The 23,622-nt window shown below is 51.8% G+C and overlaps 1 protein-coding gene and 1 pseudogene across 1 annotated transcript; one reads left to right on the top strand and one right to left on the bottom strand.

Moving 5' to 3' along the window:
- Window positions 1-23,622, top strand: part of LOC149328447 (uncharacterized) — a 478,240-nt pseudogene that overhangs the window by 30,205 nt on the left and 424,413 nt on the right.
- LOC149328454 (uncharacterized) lies at window positions 9,217-10,604 on the bottom strand. Its single transcript, XM_089560363.1, has one exon. It carries the CDS (start codon window positions 10,602-10,604, stop codon window positions 9,417-9,419), a length of 1,188 nt encoding a protein of 395 aa, XP_089416489.1. The 3' UTR covers window positions 9,217-9,416.

Below are 23,622 nucleotides of genomic sequence, written 5' to 3'. Positions count from 1 at the left end.
TTCGTTGCAGTATATTTCACTCATATAGCTCATACGGCATTTTCACCTAGACCAAATTTCGCGCTGTACTTTAGAGTCTTCCATCACAAACTGGGCGTTTATTGCAGTTTATAATAATGAAGCAAGCACCATAACTTAAACAGTGTATGATAAGGAGGCAGTGTCAGATTTTCATAAGCAGTTCGAAGTACTGGTGGAGTTGCACTGAAGTGAAGCTTTTCAACAAACTTTGTACACGGAGCCGAGCCTCTCGGATTTTAATCATGTCGTTGTTGATAGTTTTATACATGGTATGCTCTGAAGGTTCTCGGCTGGTTAGCAGGAGTGCATATAAGAATTTATCGCGTTCCTTGCTGCTATTTTAGCGACGACGCATTTTTATTTTGTTGCCTTGTGGGTCCTGTCCTTCGCTGTAATTGTTTTTAGTACTGCATACTTAAGTGCCGCTACACTCGAAATATGCTGTGCAATAAAAGGTGTTGTAGCACTTACTGGTCGGTAGTTTCTATTCATGTCACTTTTTGTACCGTAAACCAGTGGCGTCCTCCTACTTTTGTCACTCCTCATACAACTTCTTTTCAGGAAATGCAGTCGCTCGAAATAAGAAGGTATAACAATAGCTTTAAACCTCTTCAGCTGAGGTAAAACTATGATAGCTATAACGTACATATTTCCACATGAAGGGTGCCGGGCGTAGCGCGACTTTACCCCAATGTACTGCTGTTTCTTACTGGGAAAGCTTGCGACGTTAAAATACAAAATAATCCAGGAAACTAACCTCTACTCCTGCCCACATAAAAACAGCGAAAGGGTTCATGGAAAAGGGCGGGGGGGGGGGGGGGAGCTGATGAGCGGGAGCTTTGAAAGAAAAGGAAAGGCGCATAACTGGCTCGATTGGACAGTGGACTCCTTAGTCATGCTTTAAGCCACGTGGCGGTAGCGACAGATTTGTTCTGCGTGCATTGACATGGAGAACGTTGTGGCAGAAACGCGGCACTGAAGCCATTTCAATCATCTGTCATTTGAAAATATTCGATTGTTGTTACCTGACTTAGTATCACGTCACATTTCATTGTTGACAAGTGACTAGATATTAGATATGACTCCATATAACGCTTTTTTCACGTTACTTGTTATGGCGTCATGTAACATCGTTGTCAGATGACATACGTTGAGTTGTGACGTGAGATGGTGCCGTTTTCTGAAAATTTGATTTGAGTAAAGGAATTGACGCAGTAACTGTCACTCATTTCTCGGCTGGCACCCTTACTGCGCTGTAAGGGAAGGGAGAAAAGAGGAAGTCAAAGAGATGTAGTGGCGGTCTCCAGTATAACTCCCCCCTCCCTGGGGATCTTTAACGTATAGTGGCAAAGCCCAGTAGACGGGCAAATTTTCTGCTTAAAGCCGCCGTGGTGGTGGTGGTGAAAACTTTTATTTGGTGGAATATAGTTTGGGAGCCACAGAGTGGCCCCGCCACTGGGTCGGCGTCCGTAGTCCGGGAAACAGCATCACGAGGCCCCGTCTCGAGCCCGTTTCACCAGAGCCCTTTGGGACTCAAGCGAGCAGCAGTTGAGGAGGGCAGTCTCCCATGCTTCTCGGGAAGGGGTAGGGGAAGAGGGGAGGTGGGGATCTTGAGTACATGACCACACTATGTGGAAGATATCACAGGTCTCCCCACAATGTGGGCACCGCCCATCCGTGTTAGGATCGTAATGCTTGCTGATCGTAGAACCGAGTAAAGTACCTGTCTGAAGGCGCTTTAAAGTTCGCTTCTCCGGCTTACTCAGCCCCTTTGGAAGGGCCGGGAAAAGGCGGTGGTTGCCGTTATAATGTGTGATTTCCCTGAATCACAGCAGCGGCTCGTTTGTCTCCGAGCCAGAAGAGCAGGGATGAGTAGCGAGGTAAGTGAGCGCTCGGGCAGCCGTGTCAGGGCCTCATTACCTCCTAAGCCCTGGTGGCCAGGAGCCCAAATGACTTTTTTCGGTGTTGGATCAGTGACAGTCCGTCTTATAATACAAGCGGCTAAGGGCGACATCTCCCCTGCCAAGTAATGATCACGTGCTTTTCGGGTGTCCGTAATCATTCTTGAATTTGCGTTGGCGGCATCAAGCGCTATCGCTTCTTCCTCGGCTCGCATTGAATTCTGGGCTCGGAAGAAGAGTCCATCAATGTGCATTTCCTGGTGAACGACATCGGCCGTGTAAAATCCCGTGGGCGATGGCCTGCTGCGTCTACATAGTATACACCAGGTCTGAAGCCGCGTCGTCTGTCAAGAGCCCGAGCCCGCGCTTTTCTGTTTTCTTGCATTTTGGTGTCCATGTAACGGGAGAGCGTGAAGACACAGAACTGTGGAGATGACGCCACAGTTCTGGGATACGCTCCGCCTCCTCTGTAGTGCAATCGTGTTGGACGTGTAAGCGGTTTAGCAGGAAGCGTCCGTGGCTAGTCTGCATGAGCAGCGTGTATTGGTTGGCGAGGTGGGCCTCCCGCAGCTCCTGCTAAGAGTTTAGCACCTCCAATGCTTTGAGTTTGGAATTAGAGGTAGCCACCGGGAGATCCAGGGCTCGCTTAGTTTCCTAGCGGATGGTGGCGCCTATTCGGGCGTCTTCTTGCTTAGTAGTGCAAAGGTATGACACGGCGTTGAGAATCCGGCTAGTCACTAAGGAATAGACGAGCCGAAGCGCGTCCCTGCCCCGGAGACCGTCCCGCTTGTTGGAAACGCGGTGAGTCATGCGCACTACATGTTCGCATTAGTGGAGTCCGGTATGAGTCTGTGGTGAATGAACAGGCCCCGAACCCGGAGCTAATCCACCTCTCCAATAGAACCTCCTGACAGAGAGGTGTATTGCTGTCTTATCCTTTGGGTTCGCTCTGACCTGCAGAAGCTCTGTTTTTGCTCGAACACATTGGAGCCCACAGTCAAGAGCACACGCATCGACTATGGAAGCGGCCTGCTGAAGATGGTCCTCCATGTCTCCAAGGCTCCCCTCGGTGGCACAGACTGTACTGCCATCTGCATACAACGCGTGCTGAATGCCTTTCACCCAGGCCAGTTGGCTTGGGAGGCGCATCATAGCTATGTTGAATAGGAGCGGTTATAACGCCACTCCCTATCGGGTATCCGGTGTTCCGGTCATGTCAGGGCTATAACCCTCGTCCTCAATCCGAAGAAAGGACTGACGATTAGTCAGGAAATTTGTAACATACCCGTTATCCCTAGCCACAACTAATGGCGCCGGCAATAACACCGGCTTTTCTGCAACACGAGGCTCTTAACGCTCTTGCGTTAATGACCACCGCACTCATGCCATATTTCTACCCAACCTCCCCTTGTCAAAACACATTAATGAAAAAAACACCCTTTGACACATTCAAATTAAGTCTTACAGGGTGGGTTCAACACAAGCCGGGAACGGGAGCAGCGCTATTCTTACTTTATAAGTTTGGAACAGTTGGACCAGCATTAGCGAAAGCCTGAGCGTTTTGTCTGCCATCCACCTATTTCAAAACCAGTGCTGGCCTCCTGAGTACCGACCTGACATGCCTCGGCCGTTCCTCACCTTTCGAATCCTTTTCAAGCTTCCCACCATTCGCTTACACAGATGCCTTCATCCCAGACCGCAATCTTCCCTTTCCCATTTAGCCCATATTGACGAGCGCGGCGCACTCAAAGAACCCTCGCTTAAGCACGCCCTCTATTCATAGTGGCCCTATGCGACTTTTCTTCCTAAAGACACGTATGTTTCCGATTTTTTTTGTGTGGGTGCGCGCATGTGTGCGCATCTAGAGCCCACATGTGTCTAGTTAAATTTCGCTGTGCCCGTTTGACTGATCGTGCTGAAGGAGTTCCATATGGCTGAAGTACCCCGCCTTTTCCACATTTGTGTCGTTGTATTTTGTTTACTCGTTTACGAGGTATATTAGAAAAGTATCCGACCTTTGGCCGTTGAAAAAAAACTTGCATAACTGGAGCGTTGCAAACCTAGTCATCTTTAGGTGCACTGAAGAGGAATCTGAACTTGTCTTTTTGCCGCGGGAACTCGATCTACACGTTCCCAGCATTCTTAGAAACTGCGACTTAATGCCCTGTATGGCCGATTTCTCAAATTAAATCGAATTAACGGCCGGCTCCCACCCTTTTTTTTGAATTCTGCCTCGTACGGTGGGCGGAGTCGACCAACGCGTGGAGTGCCTTTCACCCAGTCCCGTGGCGGCTTGCCGCTCTGCCATCGGCGGAGTAATACGTAGTAGTCCGTAGTAGCAAATAGTCCGCCCGTATTTTTATTTCTGCGGGCTTATTTTGGGGTTATATTATCTGCGAATGAAACTATTTATTCATGGAAACCTAAAAAACAAAATAAAGCGAAAGCAAAGCCTCCACGGAGCTGGCTGAAAGGAACTTCACGCGTTGGTCGACTCCGCCCATCGTACGAGGCAGAATTCAAAAAAAAGGGCGGGAGCTGGACGTTAATTCGATTTAATAGGGAAATCGGCCATACAGGGCAATAAGTTGCAGTTTCTAAGAATGCTAGGAACGTGTAGATCGAGTTCCCGCGGCAAAAAGACAAGTTCAGAATCCTCTTCAGTGCACCTTTAAAGTAGTCTACTTGGGACTCCACACACTTCTTCCAGCGGTGCTGCCATTGTGGGAAGTATTCCGAAAAGGCCCTTTTCGTAATTGAGTTTAGCTCAGCTGTCGTTGCAGCCATAATGTTCTTCCTTGTCTGAAATCGCGCTCCTTTCAAGGGTTTTTTGATTTGGGAACCAGCCAGAAATCGCAGGGGTCATATAGGACAGTAAGGAGTCTGTTGAACTACAGGAGCCTGGTTTTTCACCAAAAAATCTGATTCGAGTGCGAGGAATGTGCAGGAGCATTGGCGCAATGGGTGCGCCAATTTCCTGTTGACCTCAGCTCCGGGTTCTTGCGCCGCACAGCATCACGTAGGCAACGGAGGACATCCCTGTAGTACTCTTTGGTCATTGTTTGACCCTGTAGAGTGCGTACTCGTGGTCTGCCCCACAGAGGGTGTCAAAGAAAGCAGTCAGCATCATTTTCACATTGCTGCGCAATTGGCGGGCCTACTTAAGTCTTGGTGACGTGGAATGCTTTCACTCTGACGACTGGGATCTGGTTTCCGGGTCGTACCTTTACACCCAAGACTCGTCACTAGTGATTATGATGTTGATGAAGTCGGGGTCACTGTTTGCGGAATCCAGAATGTCCTGTGAGACTTCAACACGAAGCTGCTTTTGCTCCACTGTGAGCAGCTTCGGCACGAATTTCGCCGCAACTCTTTCAATGGCCAAATCTTCGGTGATAATGGAATGTGCGGAGAAATTGCTCATGTCCACCTCTTCCTCAATTTCTCGGATAGTCACTCGACAGTCCCGCATCACCATAGCGTTTAGTTCGGCAATGACCTGGTCATTTTGGCATGTTGATGGCCGATTGGAGCGTGGCTCGTTCTCCACCGATGTGCGGCCATCTTTAAAACAATTGTAACACTGCTTAAACTGTGTGCTGCTCACAGCATCTTCACCGAAAGCCGCCTGAATATTTCGAATGGTTTCCACTCGGCTGTCGCCAAGTATGGCAAAATTTGTTGCAGTAGCGCTGCTCCTTTCACTCCGCCATTTTCCTTGCAATAAAAAACTGACGAGAGCACTGCACACTGCCTCACTCAAACGCTGCTTCCCAGCGACTGACGCTATCTGCAGGCGGGAAAAAATTCATGCATGCGCATGAAGGTTCAAGGTCGCCTGATGCAAGCGCGCTTTTCTCATATCCATCAAGTGTTCGCAAAAAAAATAATGCCGGATACTTTTCTAACAGACCTCGTACATCGGCAACAAGTGAGTGCATCTCAAACCCACCTTTTTTTTTCTCCCTGCGGTCACAGCAGTGAGTTGCGGGCGCAGACACTTATTCTCCCCCTTCTTCTTTCGTTTTTTTTTCATTTTTTTTAAGTCGTCCTCCTCTGCCACATGAATTGCTTGTTGTTTTGCTTGATGTGTTGAGATGCCAACCCTTTGAGTACAAAAGCAATAACCGTGTAACTTCAGTCTTGAAAGAGGAGAGGCTCTGTCCGAAACGTGGACTCGGAGTAAATGGTTACCTAAATGAAGCGGTCCTCAATTTCGCATATATATATAGGCTCTGTCCGAAACATCGACTCCCAATAAACGAAGCGTTTCTCAATTTCGCATCCTATATATATATATATATATATATATATATATATATATATATATATATATATATATATATATATATAGCAAACAAGGGAAGGGAAATGAGGGGCTCGTTATAAATATGACAGAAGCCAACAGCCACAGAAACCAAGGGACACAAGGGATTTTTTATTTTTTTTATTTTGTGGTGTTGATCAATTTACAATATTACTGAATATGTTATCGCTTAAAGCTAATTGGTTAGAAAAGCAGAAGAAAAAACAACCACATCCCACCGGCGGAATGTGGCTGTTTTTTCTTCTGCTTTTCTAACCAATTAGCTTTAATCGATAACATATTCAGTAATATTGTAAATTGATCAACACCACAAAATGAAAAATAAAAAAATCCCTTGTGTCCCTTGGTTTCTGTGGCTGTTGGCTTCTGTCATATATATATATATATATATATATATATATATATATATATATATATATATATATATATATATATATATTGTTACGGGGATGTTACGGCGGTAAGTCTGTGTTGGCGGCTGCTCTGAGATGGCCAGCACTCAGCTCAGACACCGAGGGCCCAGCTACCAACTGACAACGTCGTCGTCGTTCAGCGCACCGCCACTTCTTCGTTCACGTTCCATCGGTAACACTATCCCCCTCGGCTGAAGGCAACGTCCCGGTGCGTGTTAGGCGTGCGATGTCGATCGTGGGTGATAGGGCTTGAGGCGAGCTACATGAACGACGTCGGACTTCAGTGGAGCGGACGTCGACTTTGGGTGCAGCGGCGTGATTTCATACGTGACGTCGGTCACTGCCCGTAATACACGATAAGGACCTGTGTAGCGCGGCAGAAGTTTTTCACTGAACCCCACACGACGGGATGGGAGCCACAGCAAGACGAGGGATCCGGCAGGGTAGCGCACATCACGGTGCAGGCCATCGTAGCGGTGTTTTTGAGCCTCTTGGGAGGCGGAGAGCTTGTGAAGAGCAACCTGGCGGGCGGCGTCTGCTCGGGCGATAGCGTCATGCGCATATGTAGTGACAGGGCCGGCTGTGGGCAGCAGAGTGTCGAAGGGCAGTAAGGGGTCTCGTCCAAAGAGAAGATAGAAGGGCGAGTAACCAGCGGTATCATGGCGCGACGAGTTGTAGGCGAAGGTGACAAAAGGCAAGCTTATGTCCCAGTCCCGGTGGTCGTCGGATACGTACATGGCGAGCATGTCTGTAAGCGTGCGGTTGAGACGCTCCGTTAGGCCGTTCGTCTGAGGATGATAAGCAGTGGTGAACTTGTGACGAACGGAGCACGAACGAAGGATTTCGTCAACAACTCGGGAGAGGAAGCAGCGGCCACGGTCGGTAAGGAGTTGACGGGGAGCGCCATGGTGTAATATGACGTCGTGCAGAAGGAAGTCAGCGACGTCAGTGGCGCAGCTGGTTGGTATGGCGCGAGTGATCACGTACCGCGTGGCATAATCGGTGGCGACGGCAATCCACTTGTTCCCCGAGGAGGACTCCGGGATGGGCCCAAGTAAATCTAGCCCAACACGAGAAAACGGGTCGGTCGGGAAGGGAATCGGCTGCAGGTGTCCAGACGGCAGGACAGCGGGCTTCTTTCGGCGCTGACAGACGTCGCAAGCGGCAACGTAGCGTTGGACGGAGCGGTACAGACCAGGCCAGAAGAAACGCCGGCGCACGCGGTCGTACGTACGGGAGACACCAAGATGACCAGCCGTAGGTGCGTCATGCAGTTGTTTGAGGATAGTGGAACGTAGGTGTCGGGGAACAACGAGCAAGTGCTCAGCGCCATCAGGTCGCATGTTGCGGCGGTACAGCGTGTTTCCGTCGAGCAAAAACCGGGCCAGAGAAGTGTCGCGCCGGTCGGTGCTGACGCGGTCGATGAGAGAGGTGAGGGCGGGATCCAAGCGCTGTTCGTCGGCAATGTGGGAGAGGTCGGAGATGGAGAGGACACAGGCATCCGACTCACAGTCTGTAGAAGGAGGATCGACGGGATAGCGTGACAGGCAGTCTGCATCTTGATGAAGGCGACCGGACTTGTGAACCACGAAAAAGGTGTATTCTTGCAATCGCAATGTCCACCGGCCAAGGCGGCCAGTAGGGTCCTTGAGAGAGGAGAGCCAGCACAGGGCGTGGTGGTCGGTGATAACAGTGAATGGGCGGCCAAACAAGTATGTGCGGAATTTTCCAACGGCCCAAACAAGAGCCAGGCACTCGCGTTCTGTGATAGAGTAATTCTTCTCGGCGGAAGAAAGAAGACGGCTGGCGTACGCAATCACGCAGTGCTGGCCGCGTTGTCGCTGAGCAAGGATGGCGCCAATTCCGTGACCACTGGCATCAGTGCGAAGTTCAGTCGGGGCAGACGGGTTGAAATGGGCCAATACAGGAGGGTTAGTGAGGACGGCGATAAGGCTGGAGAATGCAGTAGCCTGATCTGGGCCCCAGGAAAAAGGAACGCCTTTCTGCAACAGATTGGTGAGAGGGCGAGCGACGGCTGCGAAGTTCGGGACGAACCGGCGAAAGTAGGAACAGAGACCGATGAAGCTGCGGACATCGCTGGGCGAGCGGGGACAGGGAAAAGCACTGACGGCACGAACTTTATCAGGGTCAGGTTGTATGCCACTCGCATTCACCAAATGGCCGAGGACTTTGAGTTCGCGGCGGCCGAAAGTACATTTTTTTTAGTTGAGTTCAAGACCTGCGCGGCGGAAAAGTGCCAAGATGGACGAAAGGCGAAGCAGGTGGGTTTCAAAAGAGGGCGAGAAAACAATTACATCATCTAAGTAACAAAGACAGGTCGTCCATTTGAAGCCCCGGAGTAACGAATCCATCTTCCGTTCAAATGTGGCAGGGGCGTTACAAAGGCCGAAGGGCATGACCTTAAATTGGTAAAGGCCATCAGGGGTGACGAAAGCTGTTTTCTCGCGGTCTCTTGCGTCAACAGAGATTTGCCAATACCCGCTACGAAGGTGACGGCAGCAGTGCTGCCATCGGCAACGCGAACGGTGGGCGAAGCGGCAGGGGTCTGAACTTTTTTGAGGCGACGGCAAAAGGATGAGCTAAGAACCGAGACTTGGGCACCAGTGTCAATGAGGGCAGAAACAGGAACACCGTCCACAAAAACGTCGAGCAGATTACAGGGCGAAGGCTGGGTCAGTAGAGGATTTTCAGGTCGGGGCACCAATGCAGCATCACCTCCGGGAGCTGCACTGGCTAGTTTCCCGCGAAGCGGCCTGCAGAGGACGGTGAGTAACTGCGGTGCGGAAGAGGTGAGCGGGAACGGTGGGCTGTCGGAGAGGGAGAGCGGCTGGTTCTGCGAGGAGGCGGTGTGGACTCGGCGCTGGGTGGGTCATTCCAAGGCGTGAAGCGACGGGGTCCATAGTCATAACGGCGGTCGACGTAGGGCAAAGGTCGGGGAGGTGCGGACCAACGGCTGCGGCAGTGGCGAGAGATGTGGCCTACGCGCGAGCACGTAAAGCAGATCGGCCGGTCGTCAGGAGTACGCCACTCATCGGGATTGCGATACCTTGTGTAACTTGGGACGAAGGTGTTGCGGGCCGTAGCAGTAGCGACCACGGGAGAGATGGGGCTCGCACTCCGTGGTTCGACGGGACGATGGCTGGAGGGCATGCCCAAGTTGGCGACCTCCTGGCGGACGACAGCTTGAATAAGGGATATTGTGGCCAGGGTGTTGTCCGACAAGGGCGCGTTGGTCGTAACAGGAGCCAGGGCCTCCAGTTCACGGCGCACGATGCGAGTCACGTTGTCGGGGTTTGAAGGCTGCCTCAGTGTCGGCAGATCCTCGCACGTGGAACTGGCAGCGGTGTTAGGCAGGCGATCAAAGCGGTGTGCAATGCGCCGGTGCTTGGCCTGCTCGAAGCGTCGACACACCTGCAGAACGGAGTCAACCGTAGAGCAGTCCCGGCATAGAAGAAGGTGGAAGGCATCGTCGGCAATGCCTTTAAGAATGTGGCCTACCTTATGGTCCTCGGTCATGTTGGGATCGACCTTTCGGCACAGTGCCAAGACGTCTTGAATGTATGTAATATATGATTCGGTGGCCGTTTGGGCGCGAGCTGAAAGTTCTTTTTTGGCAGCAAGCTGACGGCCAACTGGTTTCCCAAACAGGTCGCGGAGCTTCTGCTTGCAGGCATCCCACGTGGCAATCTCTTCTTCGTGGGTTTCGAACCACACGCGTGCGGTGCCGGCAAGATAAAATATCACATTGGCCAGCATCAGCGTGGCGTCCCACCTGTTGTGCTGGCTAACACGCTCATAGAGCGAGAGCCAGTCCTCGACATCCACGCCATCTGTACCGCAGAATGTGCCCGGGTCGCGAGGGTGGGCTACGACGACAGTTGGCGTGGCAGGCGCAGACGGAGGGGCCGGGTCGGTAGTCATCTCGCTCGTTCGGCCCGTCGTCTCGTCGGCTCGTCGGGTCGTCGGCATGTCGGCTCGAACCCGCGACCTCCACCAAAAGATGTTACGGGGATGTTACGGCGGTAAGTCTGTGTTGGCGGCTGCTCTGAGATGGCCAGCACTCAGCTCAGACACCGAGGGCCCAGCTACCAACTGACAACGTCGTCGTCGTTCAGCGCACCGCCACTTCTTCGTTCACGTTCCATCGGTAACACTATATATATATATATATATATATATATATATATATATATATATATATATATATATATATTAGTGATTTCTTGGCAGCTGATTGATTAATATCACATAGTCACCAGAAATTGAAAGACGCAAGAAGATTTTTATTTCACGACTTTTCAGATGGAGGGCCAGGTTTTTTCGAGTATGAAAAAGGCTGGCCGTCCAGCCGAAACGTCGTGAGTTAAATCCTGTTGTGTTTTTGATTTTCTCGTGACTTTATAAGAGATATTGCTACGGCATACGACCTACGCCGACCAAGAGCGCGCTGCGCTACACTTACGCTGACCAAGAGCGCGCTACGCTACACGAATAAAAGAAGAGGCGCGGGGCGTGCGCGGGGCGAGAGCGCGCGGTGCTAGCTAGAGGGGTATGGAACGAAAGAGAATCGCCGCGGCCGGTCGTGTTTTCCCGGGTCTCCTGCGTTCCTGTGCGGCTTTGCGCGTGCCCGCCATCCCGTAACATTTGGTGGCAGCGGTGGGGTCATGCCGCTCACCCGCTTCCAGAGTAACGTACCCGACGTGCCAGACGACAGGACTCTGCCACCAGCCGATGGCGCCGACGACGCAGCAGCCGGCGCAGGTAGACCGAGGCGCTCGGAGGGGCTTGGTCCTTCGCATCAGCTGGACACCGGTATTGAGCCCCTCCTGTATATAGTTACCCAGCGGATGGACGCATGGGAGGCCCGTCTGACTGCCCAGGCTAGGGAGATGTAAGCTCTGCGGCGCGACTTCCGTCACCTTGTGCCAGCCGTACCGAACACGAGTCAGGTGTCTTTGGGCGTCCCCGACAACGCTGTCTCCGGCTCTGCCGTCACTGGGCTTGTGGTTGCAGCCGCCAATAACGTGCTCGGCGCGGGTACATCATTGGACGCTGTGGAATTATCCACGTTTGACGGCACTATCTCGTGGGATGCACCACATCTAGCTGGACGGTACAGCTGCGGCGAGAGACTGGGGAGTGCAAATAAAGGCATGGATGCTCGTCGCCAATGTGGGTAGCCGCCGGACTGACCTGCTGCAGAGCGTGCCGCCCGACCTGCTGGGCTCTTACACTGTCCTGGTGGGCCTCCTCGCCGACCACTACAGTCCTCAGGTCACCCCCGTGAACAGCACCACCGCTTGCGATGCCGTCGTCAAGAGCCCGGGGAATCATGCCAGTCCCTCACCGCTGCCACTGAGCGCCTGGGTCTGCAGTCGCTACCGGGGGCGCCTCAGAACGCAGTGGCCTTGGTCGGCACCGAGGCGTTTGCCAACGCCATCCGACTCCCTGATGTGCAGCGCTTGGTCCGCTCTGGACGTCCTGAGTTCATCCGCGCCGCCATGGCGCTCGCCATCGAGGCGGAATTGACTTTGCTGATCACGCGGGGGCCGCCATCGTCTGCCGAGCGCAGCATACCGGTGGAGGCTCCTCGATTCGCAGTCCCTACAGCGGCCTCTACCCGACGCGTGCGTAGCGGCACCCGCATGACCTGCTTCCGATGCGGCCTGAGGGCACCCTACGCGAGGGATTGTGCTGGCACACTGTCGCGAATCGGGGTGGACGCGTCCCCGACTGCTGAAGGGGAACACTTTCGCGTGCAGATTCGAAGAAAGGAACAAAAAAATCTAAGAAAACAAAACGAAGCCGTGTATATATTTTTAAGGAAAGGAGCCAATAAAAGAAGCGAAAACACTTAGGAAAACACACACTAGACACTCGTAAAACAACAGATAAAAAGGAGAGAGTTCACCGGCTACAAAGCGTCCCAGGTGGTGCGGGAATGCCTTGCAGGTAGCAAAGACGCGGGTTGGCGAGTTGCGATGCGTCGCTGGCGTTGCGTTCAGGGAGGCGATGGTAGAGAGCCAAGAGATGAGGAACGGAGATGGATACGGGAGGCGCTGACGAACTCCTGTCAGTCGCCCCCAAGAACTGGGAAGTTGCAGCAGGAAAACTGTAGCCAGGTCCTGTCGACGGCGTTCCGCAAACACCGTAGGCTTGTGCAGCCCATCCAAGGAAGCCTTGGCAGCACAGACCCGAAGTCTGACGGCTGCCACCTCCACGCTTCAATGAGGTTCAATGGTCTTGCGTCATGATCCAAGGGAAGTCACTGGCAGCTCGAACCCAACGTCCGACCGCTGCCACTTCCACGCTTGAACGACCAGACTTGTGGTGCGGTTTCTTCCTTTACACATCGGTTTCCTGACACGTAGCCTCCTCGTGCCTGCCTCGCGCACACCACTCGCACGCGCACACGCGCAACGCGGGGCTGGTACGCACGGTGCTCCGATGTCCGACGCACCACTGCCGCGTTCCAAAAGTCCCTCGACAGTGTGGTGTGGACATCACATATGCCCCCCCCCCCCTTCGGAAAAGTTTTTTCGCAGAAAACACTGCCGTTGGTGCACACAACGCTTGTGTTCATGTAGTAAAGATAGAAGTTAAGTTTCGTTGAAGTCCACGAAGGCACTGTACACAGTCACATATGGAGGCACATGGAAACGCGCACACAGGGAACATGGGGTCAAACATTATACATCTCTCGAAAGACAATATAAAAACCATACGAAACATAAGGCACAAACTTTAAACACGTCTATACCATACAGATTAATATGTACACACACACCGAACAATCCATAACCGGAGAACGAAGGCAGAAGAAAAACAAACCATATGCTCTACTAGAATGCATTTGCACAGATTTACAAACACCGGATTGTAGCACTGTATGTACATTGGGCATCATCCTCCGGCAACTCACAAACGATCTCTTAGAAAATGGGCTCTTAGGACAAACGCTCTTCATACCGTTTGAGCATATTGATATGGAACAGCTTCTTACTGTGCCCCAAGTCGATCCAATACTCCACGTCATTCTTTTTGCCGGAAACTACGAATGGACCTTGCCACTGCATCAAGAGTTTATTGTGGCTACTCGGCAAAACAATGAGGGCACGATCTCCAACCTTTAAATGCCGTTTTTTGCTAGTCCTGTCATAATATCCCTTCTGATATTTTTGGGCGCACTCACAGTTTGCTCGATACGCTCTTTTAAATCAAGGATATACCCATATGTCGTCTTTGTCTCTTCCCCCAGCTGTTCCCTTGTCCAAAGCTCTCTGAGAACTGCGAGCGGTCCTCGCACATGTCGGCCAAATATGAAATCAAAAGGAGAAAACCCTAGACTTTCCTGTGCCACCTCTCTGTGTGCAAACAGAAGCGGAGCGATATAACGATCCCATGTTTTGGGCTGCTCTTGACTGAGCTTCCGCAGCATCTGCTTGAGTGTGCCATTAAATTTCTCCACCATCCCATTGTACATTGGATGGTAAGGGGTCGCGCTGAGATGTTTCACCGCCACGAGATCATTGAGCTCGCTCATCATTTCTGAAGTGAAACAGGAGCCCTGGTCACAGAGGATCTCTCTCGGAAAACCTATTCTAGCAAACATCTCCATCAACCCTTCTGCCGCGATTGCTGAATCTACCTATGGCAGAGCCACGGCATCGGGATACCGCGTGGCGAAATCGACGAGAGTGAGAATATACCTATTCCCTTTCATCGATGTGGGAGACAGCGGACCGATAAAATGGCTGAGGCTTAGCTTAGGTTAAGCCTAGTCAGATGCGAAGCATATTGTCGCCGAGTTGCATATCGAACACGCCGCTTGGCTAGACGTTCTTCACGCTCTTCATCAGTCTCTGTAGCACGCCGCAACTTTTGCTTCTCATTCCAACGAGCAGCCCTGTGTCCAGGAGGCATCTCTATCCCGTGTACGCCTAGCAGAGGCAGGCGCAGCCCCTTGTATACCGCCGCTCCAGCATCACGTGTTCACTACAGCGCACCTAGCGGCAGAAGCAGGAAACACATTGGTCGCGACGCCTCGCGCGACGGCGCGAGCTGGGGCCCCGTTTCTCCTATGTCATTACGTCACGCATCACGTGGTCCTCCTTGGTCGCGACGCCTCGCGCGACGGCGCGAGCTGGCCCCTGTTTCTCATCTGCTGTGACGTCACGCACCACGTGGTCTTCCTTGGTCACGACGCCTCGCGCGACGGCGCGAGTTGGGCCAACACCACCTAGAAGTGACGTTGCGCATCACGTGGTATGTCATGGAGGTCACGAAAGGTCAATGGTAACGACACCGCCGCGCTCGAGGAGCTGGGTTGGGCTATTTTAGTATGCTTCGCATAATATCGACAGCGACCCTATCAAAAGGAGTGTCGATAAGTGGCATGCGTCCAAACGGGGCCTTCTCTACTTTGCCCTGCGGGCACGTCCTTTGGCAGGTGTCGCACGACCTTACGTACCTTTTAATCTCCTCCTGCACTCCCGGCCAATAGAATTCTTCCAGAACTCGGTCTGTGCTCTTCTTAATGCCCTGATGTCTCGCCAAAGGGCTATCGTGGGCAAGCCTTAACACCTGCGGTCTGCGAGACTTAGGGAGTGCAACCTGTCGAACCTCTCTGCCAGAGGCGAGATGATAGAGGCGGTGCAGCAAACCCTTTTCGAGAGAATACGAGTGCGAGCTGCCGTGTTTGTCATGAAATACCTTTCCTATTTTCAGCCAACACGCCTTCAATGAACCATCCTCTCTTTGCTCTTTTTCTAACTCCTCCTTGGTGAACTGCATGGGACCGACGCTTAAAGCATTATCTTCCCTACTTTCCTTTCCAGCCAATACCACTTTTGGGCCCTCGCTCTCGCTATTTTCGCAGGATTCCTCGTCATTGGCTATACCAGGACGTAATTTAGCTACGGGCATTGATTTCTTCCAATTAGTATCTGGATTTCACGGCTCACGGGCCTCTGGTATATTTCCAATTATGACATCGTATAAGGGTGTCTCCATGCACTTCATCAGGGCCGTCCCAGTGAAATAAGGGGAAGCGATAGAGACTTCTGCCTCAGGAACTTCCAAACTACTACCATCAATGAAGAACACCGTAGATCTCGAGCCGGTGAGAGCGGAGTCAGGAACTAGAGCCCTCCGTACAACCACCGTATTGCTCCCCGTGTCCCGTAAAACACGTACGCATAGGCCACGGAGCTCTCCCTCTAAGACAGGCATGTGTTGTGCGTCTGAAAGATTTTCCCGGACAAGCCCGACCACCACCTTATCCTCAGCTGGTTCAGGCATACCTGCTATTGTGTACATCGCTTAAGGCGCAACACACTCTGGCTGAACGCAACAGGAGAACTGGTTTTGATTTTCTTGCTTCTTGAGCAAGAACTTAATTCATGTCCTGTTTTCCGGCAATAAACGCAATAGAGCTGTTTTGGCTTTGAGCGACAGTCGGCAGCCTTATGTCCTAAACGATTACAAAGGAGGCAGCTTACTGACTGTCTATTTGATGAAGCATCCTTCTCTTTCGGAACGCCAATCTCGAAAAGATCTTTGAACAAAGAGAGGTTTTGTTTACCGCTGGGCCTGTGGAAAGTTGTCTGCTGCCTTAGCCATTTTGTTCAGCGTCTTGCATTCCCTTTCCCGAAGGAAAAATTCAGGGGGCACTTTGACTGTCTAAAGTGCGTAGAGGCGAAAGCGTTTTCCGCACCACTTTCAGTGCTTCTGTGGCACTGGTGGCGTCACATGTAATTGAGTACTAATTACTAAGTGATGACAAATCACTAATTAATGGTTAATTACTGACTAATGCCTGAATACTAATTAACTGCTAATTAAGCTTAAGCTTACGCTTCGCCTTTAGGAGTGGAACGCGAAAGCGTGTTCTAGCGCTGCCAGGGAGTCCACGGAACGCCACCACCCGTTCGGCGCGATGCCTTGCCGTTTCAACGCAACGGTTTTTGAGGAAAGGAAATGCCACAGTAAATCTCTTTCATCTCGGTTGACACCTGAACCGCACCGTAGAGGAACGGAGGAAGTGGGAGTGAAAGAAGAAAGACGAAGATGGCCCGTAATGAAGAAAATGAAAATTGTATTTGAGGAAAGAAAATTACGCAGTAACTGTCTCACATATCTCAGTGGACACCCGTCAAAATTCAGGGGGGGGGGTGCACTTTTTTGACCTAAAGTGTGGTCACTGATGTGTGGTTAAGATGTTAAGCTTCGCCTCTAAGAGTGGAACGCGAGAGCGTCTTGCAACGCTGCCAGGGAGTCCATAGAACGCCATCGCCCATTCGGTTCTACGCCTCGGTCGTCGGTAAATTGTTTTGTGAGGAAAGGAAATGTATTTCTCTCTCATATCTCGGTGGACACCTAAACCTCGCCGGAAGAGAAGGGAGGAGGATGGCAGTGAGCGAAGACACCGTATTCACTAGACGTGCCTTTGTTCATTCCAAACCATCGAGCTGGCATGGCGGAGTGGATAGCATGCTCGTCTCGCGCTCCGAAGACCGGGGGTCGATTCCCGAGCTCGACCAATTTTTTACTAGGTTTTATTTATTTATATGGCCTCACTAGAGAAGTTAATTAGGCTAATTGGATAATTAAGCAATTAACTAAGCTCAGCCCCACTTATTTGGAGCATCACTATATGGTCCCTTCAATTGGTTGCATGGTTACTAGCCAAAGTACAATTGGCCCCGTTTGAAATTGGCGCACTGTGACGTCACGACCATTTCGACCAACTGAAAAGCGTGACATTCTATGTCGACAACTGCTGCTTACAACGATGAGACATTAAAGGCTTTCCTTAAAATCGCCAGACGAGTATGACAGTTCCTCATGAACTGTTCGGCCACCACAAAATCACATAAATCGTTGTACGTTGTGGCCGTTCCCGACATCTCTTCCCATCGATTGAAAAGACTGAGCAAGCGCGCTGCGTATTGCTTCCCTGTTTCTTTATCTAGCGGCTTACTTTCGCGAAACCTTTCGCGATAACCCTCTGCTGTGAACCGAAAATGTTGGAGCAGGGCTAGCTTTGCTTTATCGTAATACATTGAATCTGCTGGAGATAGTCGACCGAACACATGGATAGCCTCCCCAGTCAAACACAAACTGAGTGCTGTAGCCCATTTTCGCTTAGGCCAGCTGTGCCCTTCCGTGATACGCTCAAAGCGTTTCAGGTATGAATCCAAGTCATCCCTGCGATCGTTGAAAGGCGGGATCAACTTATAGGGGCTAACCGCTGCTGAGGGCCCCGGTGCGGCTCTCGATTACCCCCACCAGCTTCTGCGAGCCTTAATTGGAGCTGCAATCGCCGCTCTTCAGCCTCTGCAAGCGACTTTGCATGCTCGCGTTCGGCTTCAGCTTGAGCCTTCGCATGCTCGCGTTCGGCTGCACGTGCAGCGCGTTCATTCTCCTGCTCAGCGGCAACCCACGAACGCAGCTCGGAATCTCTCAACCCCATCTTTTCGCCTAATTCAACCAACTCCTTTAGCGTTGCCATCGTCTCTCTTTACAGACTCACGAAAGGAAAAAAAAACGCGGCTTCGTCCTGTCGTGCGGACGCCAAATGGTCGCGAATCGGGGTGGACGCGTCCCCGACTGCTGAAGGGGCACGCTTTCGCGTGCAGGTTCGAAGAAACGAACAAAGAAATCAAACAAAACAAAACGAAGCCGTGTTTATATTTTAAAGGAAAGGAGCCAATTAATAGAAGCGAAAACACTAAGGAAAACACACACTAGGCACGCGTAAAACACAACAGATAAAAAGGAGAGAGTTCACCGGCTACAAAGCGTCCCAGGTGATGCGGGAATGCCTTGCAGGTAGCACAGACGCGGGTTGGCAAGTTGCGATGCGTCGCTGGCGTTGCGTTTAGGGAGGCGATTTTAGAGAGCCAGGAGATGAGGAACGGAGATGGATACGGGAGACGCTGACGAACTCCTGTCAGTCGCCCCCAAGAACTGGGAAGTTGCAGGAGGAAAACTGTAGCCAGGTCCTGTCAACGGCGTTCCGCAAACACCGCAGGCTTGTGCAGCCCATCCAAGGAAGGCTTGGCAGCACAGACCCGAAGTCTGACGGCTGCCACCTCCACGCTTGAATGAGGTTCAATGGTCTTGCGTCAAGATCCAAGAGAAGTCACTGGCAGCTCGAACCCAATGTCCGACCGCTGCCACCTCCACGCTTGAACGACCAGACTTGTGGTGCGGTGTCTTCCTTTACACATCGGTTTCCTGACACGTAGCCTCCTCGTGCCTGCCTCGCGCACACCACTCGCACGCGCACACGCGCAACGCGGGGCTGGTACGCACGGTGCTCCGATGTCCGACGCACCACTGCCGCGTTCCAAAAGTCCCTCGACAGTGTGGTGTGCACATCATACCCACCGACGTCGGAAAACAATTTTGGCGGAAGTCCGGGGGCACAGCTCCGCCGAATAATGTACAACAATACACAGACTCTCATCTGCATGCGTTGCAAATAATAGCCCTGCAAGAAGTGAATATGGAGGCTAAGATCAGAGGATACTCAACACACCAAACAAATCCCTCAATATGCATCTTGGTCCACAAATCATGCACGGCAACCACTGTGGACCTTAATCTAAACAGCGACATTCAATATACCTTCATAAAACTACTGCCACAGCACAGAAACAGCAAGGGCACCTATATACTCAATATATATAGTCGCCCCAAACAGCCCCGCGTAGCCTTCGACGGGATCTTTCTTAAAGCCCTAAGAGAAGCCCAAAAGCTCCCCTAGCTGTAGTTGGTGACTGATGCTTCTAGCCCCCTATGGGGTTTCCCCAGGGAAGACGCGAAAGGCAGAAAACTAGCATCCGCCATCGCTGACATGGCCCTGACTCTACTCACGGAGCCGCAGCACCCGACGCGAGTCGGCACCAGCATAACACGGGATACTTCCCCCGACCTCACGCTCGTCCGCAATGCCCGCAACTATGAGTGGCTCAATACGGGAGAGACCCTAAGCATCGATCACTACGTGCTGCAGACCACCTTCGTAAGCAACAAGCACAGCAAACCACGAGGGCAAGCCAGAATTACAGACTGGGAGACAATCAGGAAGGACACCAAACTAGCTACATCGGAGCAAAAAACCAGCTACGAAGATTGGGCGGCTTTCATTTTCGACCTTAAAGAAAAGCTCACAATGTCCCTCGCCACCACAGAGGACAACCCAGCCTATACGTCTACACAACCTACACAACCACCTCCTACACTTCTGGGAAGCAAGACGTAGTCTTAAAAAACGGTGGAAAAAACGAAGAGACAATCGGAAACTACGACTTCGAATAGCCAAGCTTACTATTCAAGCAGACCAATACGCATGGGACCTCGCTCGCACCAATTGGCTAACGAAGGGCGAATCCCTCAAAGGCCGCCTAGACACCAAGTCTACATGGAACCTTCTGCGATGCCTAATTGACCCTCCAAAAGCGAAGAGTGAACAGCACAGAAATTTGCATCGAGCCCTACACAGCTTTCAAGGCACGGATCACGAACTCGTGGATGAACTCACGCGTCGCTATATCTGCACCGCGAGAGACCCACAACCTTACAATAAGGAGTGCCGTGGGGAACCGAACGAAGACCTAGATAGAGACTTCACTTTAGAGGAAATCATTGCAGCACTAGCAGATATGCGCCGAGGCACAGCCCCGGGACAACACAAAATTACGGTCGGACTTCTGGCCAACTACGGCACGGAAGCTCTGCAGGAACTCACGGATTACATAAACGAATGTTGGCGTACTGTCACCATTCCACCAGCATGCAAAACAGCCAATAAACACTTTATCCCCAACCTGGCAAGAAAATCAGCATCGAAAACTTGCGCCCCATTTCCCTCACGTCGTGCGCAGGCAAACTCATGGAAAAGGCATTCCACGCGCGGCTCTCCAATTATCTTGAGGACAATGAGCTACTGCCACACACGATGTTTGGATTCAGGGCACACTTGTCCACCCATGATGTGCTTCTGCAACTTAAACGCGAAGTCATTGATCCCGCACGCAGAAACAGTGACCGAGCGCTTCTAACTCTCGACCTCAACGGAGCGTTTGGCAACGTCGAGCACTCTACCATCCTAAATAACCTCCACAGCACGAACTTTGGGCAGCGAGTTTACTCATACATCTGCGATTTCGTTACGGACAGAACCGTAAACATCAGCACCGGCACAAAACAAACAACTCAAGTGAAGATGGGTATGAGAGGCACTCCGCAAGGGGCAGTACTATCCCCAGTTCTCTTTCACATTTCACTCCTAAATCTACCACCCCTTCTCAATCAGGTACAGGGCATACGCCACGCCCTGTACGCTCATGATATAACCATCTGGACAACCACGGGAAGTATGGCAACGATTGAAGAACCACTACAAACAGCGGCAACAATAATTCAAAATTATGCACGGGCGTGTGGACTAACCTGCTCTCCCGAAAAATCTGAACTCATAGTCTTCCGTCAACGCAATAATCAGGACACCATTAACATCAGCATTGACAACTCATCCATCAAGGAAGTTCAGACCCTCAAGATATTAGGTCTGTACATAAATAACAACGGCAACAACCTCCTCACCCTCCAGAAACTACGGCTCGTGAGCGAGCAAGTCGCCAGTATGATCGCCAGGATAACAACGCGGAAATCAGGGATGCGAGAAGAAGATACCCTGCGACTGGCGCAGGCTTTCGTCGTAAGCCGCGTCGTCTACGCAGCACCCTACCTCTGCCTCAAGAGGCGTGACATCTGGAACCTAGACGTCATAATCAGAACAGCCTACAAGAAGGCACTGGGCCTCCCTCATGCGACATCGACAGACCGGCTCTTACGACTGGGAGTGCACAACATGATAGATGAGCTGATAGAGGCACACCTTACGGCGCAGGTAGTACGGCCCTCCACTAGTCGGACTGGCCGACATTTTCTCGCTGATTTAAACATCAATTGCCCCCGTCAGCTAGACTCTAAAAACGACATTCCAGCCTCATGGAGAGGACAATTCAAGGCAGCTCCACTACCCAGAAATATGCACCCCGATTTTCACCAGTCAAGACGACAAGCACGAGCCGAAGCTATGGAAAGGCACTACGGGGGGCGCGAGGGCGTGTTCAATGTTGATGCTGCGGGTCCCGAGCAGGGAATGACGGCCGTCGCGGCAGTGCACCAAAACAAAACAATGGACGGACTAGTACTCGCTAGCCAGGACATACTGGCTGCGGAAGAAGTGGCGATTGCTCTAGCTGCAACACACTCCAGCTCAGAATACATTCTCACAGATTCACAAACAGCGTATCGCAATTACCTCACGGGCAGGATCGCACCGCTAGCAGCTAAAATCCTGCAAGATAGCTACACCCGTGGCTACCAACCCACACACAAGCACTTAATATGGGTACCAGGTCACCAGGGCATCCCAGGGAACGAGAGCGCACATGCCTCAGCCCGAGCATTTCTCCCCCGGGAACCCATTGCGGATGCCGTGGAACCTCCTACCCCACTACTGACCTACAACGACATACTTCAGCACTTTAGATTATCCCGTCGGGTATACCCTCCGCCGGCTAAGACACTGGACAAAGGGGATGAACTACACCTCCGAAAGCTACAGACCAACACTTACAATAACACACGAAGACTACACGCAATAGACCCGGAGTCATTTCACTCACACTACAAATTCTGCGGGGAGAAGGCGGACCTGTACGATATGGTATGCGCCTGCCAACGAAATCAGGCGGTCACTGTAAAAAACCAGCCAACGCAGGAGGGGTGGGAGGCAGCTCTGACCAGCTCGGACGAAACGAGTCAAAAAGAACTCATCGAAAGAGCGCGGACAGCAGCCTACTCCAATGGGGTTCCGGACTGAGAGCTGCACCCGCCGCTACAACCTTCTAAACAATTTCATTAAAATATTTTCACCACCACCCACACTCCTTCGTTCGCCGCTTTCCCTTCTTTCGTCGACTTCGATGAAAACTGAAGCTCCCTACGTGCTCGTCGACGCCGCCCTGCTTGACCGGTACGTAAGGGCCTTGGTCGACACCGGGGCGGCTGTCAATGCACTGGACAAATCGTTTGTTGTTAACGCGCCCCACCTGCTTCTTCCAGCCGCCAAAACCCGGCTCTTAGCTTTTAACGGCGCCCCGGTGGAGCAAGTCGGACGTGTCATCGTCAACCTGACAGCACTCGGAAAGACCATATCTACAGAGTGTGTTATCACAGGCAGTAGTCCTTGGGAGCGGGTGGTGACACCAAGCCGGAGTCGTCCTTAATTTTGCCACAACAGAACCACGGGCGAGCCGAACTCTATGTGGGCCGGGTCGGCTTAGTCGAATTTCCAGTCTCGGTGTCGCCCTGTGGCAGTCCCTGGTGTCGGCGACCAAGCGTGCCTCAGAATCTGTGCGGTACCTCGCAACGAAATGGCCACGTCGAGTGAAGCCGATCGACGTCACTACCGTGACTAGCGTACGCCGTGACTCTGCCACGGGGTGCGGCAACGTGGGTGTATGCCAATCTTGAGAGTACGATCACAGCGGACGTGCTTTTCGAACCCATCCGATGTTCAGATCCAGCCCGTAAGATGGCCTCCGCTCGAAGCCTTCTCATCATCATCATCATCATCAGCCTGACTACACCCACTGCAGGGCAAAGGCCTCTACCATGTCTCTCCAATTAACCCTGTCCTTTGTCAGTTGCCGCTACTGGTACCCCCGCAAACTTCATAATCTCATCCGCCCACATAACTTTCTGCCGTCCCCTGCTACGTTTGCTTTCTCTTGGAATCCACTCCGTTACCCTTAAGGACCAGCGGTTATCTTGCCTTCGCATTACATGCCCTGCGCAAGCCCATTTCTTCCTCTTGATTTCAACTAAGATGTCATTAACCCGCGTTTGTTCCCTCACC

Source organism: Amblyomma mixtum, chromosome 9, assembly GCF_055824585.1.
Source record: "Amblyomma mixtum isolate Tamu chromosome 9, ASM5582458v1, whole genome shotgun sequence".
NCBI lineage: Eukaryota > Metazoa > Arthropoda > Arachnida > Ixodida > Ixodidae > Amblyomma > Amblyomma mixtum.
The sequence above is the reverse complement of the archived record's forward strand: the minus strand, read 5'-3'. Positions and strand labels throughout refer to the sequence as shown.